This window comes from Austrofundulus limnaeus, unplaced genomic scaffold (genome assembly GCF_001266775.1).
Source record: "Austrofundulus limnaeus strain Quisiro unplaced genomic scaffold, Austrofundulus_limnaeus-1.0 Scaffold994, whole genome shotgun sequence".
In the NCBI taxonomy this organism is placed as follows: domain Eukaryota; kingdom Metazoa; phylum Chordata; class Actinopteri; order Cyprinodontiformes; family Rivulidae; genus Austrofundulus; species Austrofundulus limnaeus.
This window is the reverse complement of record NW_013953396.1, coordinates 107,132-111,417: the sequence shown is the minus strand read 5'-3', so window position 1 is coordinate 111,417 and position 4,286 is coordinate 107,132. Positions and strand designations below refer to the sequence as shown.

The following is a 4,286-nucleotide window of genomic DNA, read 5'->3' as shown; positions in this document are numbered from 1 at the left end:
AAATAATGTGATACTGTAAAAAAAATACGAAGTATTTATTTGAGCTTTTATGAACCCTAAATATTTCTTGTTTTGTCCCACAAATTGAATTTCTTTGCACGTTTTATTTGTTGGCATCTATTTCTCCATTTTAGGGTTTAACGTATTAAAAAAAAACTATTGGAAAAGCAGTTTATATTGAGTAATTTGGTTTAAAAAACWAATTTTTAACAGGTTTTTGAGAACCATATAAGAATTAATATTAAAACTGCAATTATTTCCACAAAAACAATTAGGATCCTAAAAGCTTTCATTTCTTTCTGAAAACTTTTAATATTTTCCAATGTGTTGGTACTTTTTCAGCGACAACCCCTTTAATGTCCTACTTTGACTTMTTTTTCCCCAGTGCTCTTCATTTACTGGGTGTTGGCATTCATCACAAAGTCCATAAAGCTGTGGAAGTTTGCAGAATTCACTGTTGGACCGCGGCACCTGAGGTTCTGCATCACAGCTCTGTTGGTGATCCTGTATGGACTTCTGATGGCCGTGGAGATCAACGTCATCCGAGTCCGGGTTCGTCACTTTTCAACCAGCATTACTGAAGGATCACATTTACTTTTTTTTTTAACACTCAGACGTTTTCCCTCTTGTGTTTTTGTAGAAATACGTATTCTTTACCAACCCTCAGAAGGTGAAACCACCAGAAGATTTACAGGATTTGGGGGTTCGCTTTCTGCAGCCGTTTGTCAACCTGCTCTCTAAGGTAGATAAATCCAGTTTAGACAACTAACTAAACTAAACTGCAGCYCAGCTTATTTTTATCTAACTCAGTTTGATCTGGGGGAGATTTTGTTGGCATACAGTCACAGAAAACAGCAAGTTTTTGGCACCTTCCTAGGCGACATATTGGTGGATGAATCCTCTCATTATCGGAGCCCATAAGAGGCCGATAGAACTGAAGAAGATTGGCAAGTTGCCCATCGCCATGAGAGCGCTCACCAACTACCTGCGACTCAAAGACGCCTACGAGGATCAAAGGGTGAGCCGAGTAGATGATTTAAGCTTACTTTGGGTTATTTTAATGCTGTAAACTGTCTTTTCCATCCACATCTCGCTGCTCAGACACCTGAAGACCCAGATCGACCCCCATCGATCTGGCGCTCCATGTATCGAGCGTTTGGCCGTCCCATCCTGCTCAGCAGCACCTTTCGTTACCTGGCGGATCTGCTGGGCTTCGTTGGACCTCTCTGTATCTCTGGCATTGTGAACAACCTGGATACCAAAGATAAAGTTGCTTCAGCAGAAAAGATGAAGGTGAGTTTGGAAGTCTTGTAGTTAGTCTYTTACATTGTCAATGTTGCATTATTTCTTAATTTTTGATCTGTGGAGGTCTAATTCACACCAGGTTTGTTATAAATCAAAATCGACCTGAGTGGAACTTGTTGCTCAACAATAACGCAGGTCAAATCCCCTTTCTGACAGCACATTAAAGAGAGTGAAGCTGACAGAGAGAAACCAGAGGCTCCTACAAACAGTTGGCAAAAGAACAGTTCTGCTGCTCATAGATGTCCATGTAATCCTTGCCAACCTCCTCTAAAGGTCGACCTGMAAGAGAAACAGAGCAGATGCTTTTTTGAATGACTGTATTTTTTCATACATGCTGGCTGGACCTTGTTATATCATAGTCAGGTGTGTTTAAGAGGGTATAGTGGGTAGCTGAGATAGAAAACAGAGCAGGGCTGCATTTCAGAGTGATGTGGAAAATTCCCCACTCACCTCACACTTTGTTAGTTTGATGCTGAGGGAGGGACTGCCGAGTTTCGTGTTCGGCCTCTGAGTCCACGGTGCCCGCCAGCATTTATTGGAGCTTTCGTTTTGTGTTGTTGCTTTACAACCTAAAGTTTGAAGGTAATCTTTGTGGGTTTGCATGTCAGGGTGCAGCAAGTTACAGCAGCACTTAACTGCTACATTGGTACATCTTGGAGGTTTTGTCYATTCGTGACCAAACTCCTCTAGCTCCTTCAACACAATCAGCATAATCAACGACAAAGTTTTCCCAAGTCCTATCTCACCCCACATCATGATGCTGCCACCACCGTGCTTCTCTGTTATGGTGTTCAAACCATAAGAGGTGTTAAGTTTGTGTCAGAAAGACCGTGGTTGACATTGGCCACAGTCTAAGTGGACCGTAGGCAACTYGTGTCGACTGCATAAGTATGAACACGCTCTGCCTCTTTACCATGGTGATACGTTTTATATCACATTGTTTCAGTTGTTCTTTCAAGGTATAACGTCACAAAATTTGGTTTTATTAGAAAAACATTTCAAGTAAATAAATAATAAGCCTTACTGTTGTAGGTTTACCTCCAGTATCAGTACTTGTAACCGCATTCTATTTAACATTTCATTGCAACACAAGTTTTTTTCAACTATGTTGCTCAACTTACATTCTTCGGTTCGTGATAAATTTCCAAAGTCTGTCATAAAAAAAAAAAGTAAAAAAAAACAAAAAACAACAACAACTCTGCTGTCTTTATTTTCCTGTTTAATATGTTGACGGCGCAATGAATTCTGGGATGCCATTGGCCGCGAAGGACACTCATCTGCAGCCTACGTTTTCGGGGTTATGTCGGCTGCAACCCATGAATTGAGACACAGCCCTAATGTCCTTGATGACCAAAAGAGATTGGTTTTAGTCTAATCTGACCCCAGAGCATTATCTTCTGCATGCTTTGTGAAGAAATTCAAAACATTTTCTTTTTTCCTTAAGCATTGTTTTTTTGTTTGTTTGTTTTTTTTATCCCGCCACTCTTTGCAACTTATAGTAGTGCCACCGTATGGACAGGTCCTCCCATCTCTGCAGAAACATTGCTCTCCTAGATCAGTCTGTAAACTTCATTGATGGCCCTTTTGGCAGGTGTGCTGGTGTGGCATTGTCTTTTCATTTTCTGATAATGAATTTAACGGATTGCTAAAAATTTCAAACCTGGGAACACCTTGGAATCCTCCTGGAACAACTAAAAGAGGCCTCTCTGGTCAACCTGCTGCCCCCATGACCCAATTCCAGAAGAAGCAGCACATTATGGATGTATTATTTTGTGTAATCAACCAATTAAACATTTGCTACARTTAACCTTTCGTTTGTGCTTGTAGGAAACCTATTTAGGAGTTTACTTCATGTTCACCACTGAGCTTCTAAAGAACAGCTCAGTCCTGGCTGTCCTMCTGTTCTTGGCTTTAGTCCTGCAGAGGACCTTCCTGCAGGCCTCATACTACGTCACCATTGAGACGGGCATCAACCTGCGAGGAGCTCTGCTGGTGAGTGAAGCGTCAGGCTGCTGCTTTGTCTAGGATCTGTGTGATACCTCGGCAGTTTGCAGTTTTAAAAGTTTAAAAAAGAAAGCAGATCAAGTGTAAAGAAGCTTTGTTGCATACCAGTAACACAAACTGGAGGGAAGATTTAAAAAAAAAATCAGGGTTGATGGTAGGGTTGAATCTAAATATAGATTATTAAAACAGTGAGAGAGCATTTCTTCATAACTGTTCTGCCAGCCGTGTTTATTTAGACAAGTCGCTCAGTGGGATGAAGCTGCAGGCGTTTTCAGAAAATGTCACYGAACCTCTCCAGTAAAATCCAGGACCCATTTATTCATAAAAGCTTATGTAATATATGTAAACGTCCAAACAGATAACCAGTGAGAATATTAAACCAAAGACTCATCCCATTAAACTGTCATGTTTTGGTCTCATCAGTGGTTGATCTAGGATTTTTCTGAGTAAGGGGCCATCAAGGGGCCACAAAATTCATATAGGGGCCAAGCATTTGTTCAACATCCTTGCACATAAATCCTCGGTTTGGATAAGGTGTATAAATTTAAGCGGTCACATATGTTCCAACAATTGTAACGTAATGTAATGTTATTAAAAATGCTTAAATTCTCCTTATCAATTTTACATATATTTTTACTGTACATGGATAAAATAGTCTCAAAGCATGTGAGAAAATGAAGCCATTGTTTGCCCGTTGAAAGATTTTTTTTTTTTGCAAAATTGTTCATGTGTTTGAAAGGAGAGAAGAAAACTTCTGTAAGAGGGGCCCTTTCCCAATCAGTGGCTACACACTCGCCCTAATCCCTACAAACTACACTCGCTGTGAAGCACCCTCACAGCTGAACTGAGTCTCCTTGATGGCACTGTCTTATTTTGACATGTTCATTATACTTTTACTCAGTAATGGTGCCTTCACACCGAACGGGATTTCAGCGTCAGGAGCAGCAGGTTTACATACAAAGTCTATGGTGGACGCG

General features: G+C 40.6%; 1 protein-coding gene across 1 annotated transcript in view; it reads left to right on the top strand.

Annotated features, from left to right (window-relative positions):
* Positions 1-4,286, top strand: part of abcc9 (ATP-binding cassette, sub-family C (CFTR/MRP), member 9) — a 72,323-nt gene that overhangs the window by 10,165 nt on the left and 57,872 nt on the right. The window contains exons 4-8 of the mRNA XM_014030065.1: positions 386-552; positions 641-742; positions 878-1,018; positions 1,102-1,293; positions 3,133-3,297. Coding sequence (XP_013885519.1) covers positions 386-552; positions 641-742; positions 878-1,018; positions 1,102-1,293; positions 3,133-3,297 — 767 coding nt within the window. The remainder of the gene's footprint in view (positions 1-385; positions 553-640; positions 743-877; positions 1,019-1,101; positions 1,294-3,132; positions 3,298-4,286) is intronic.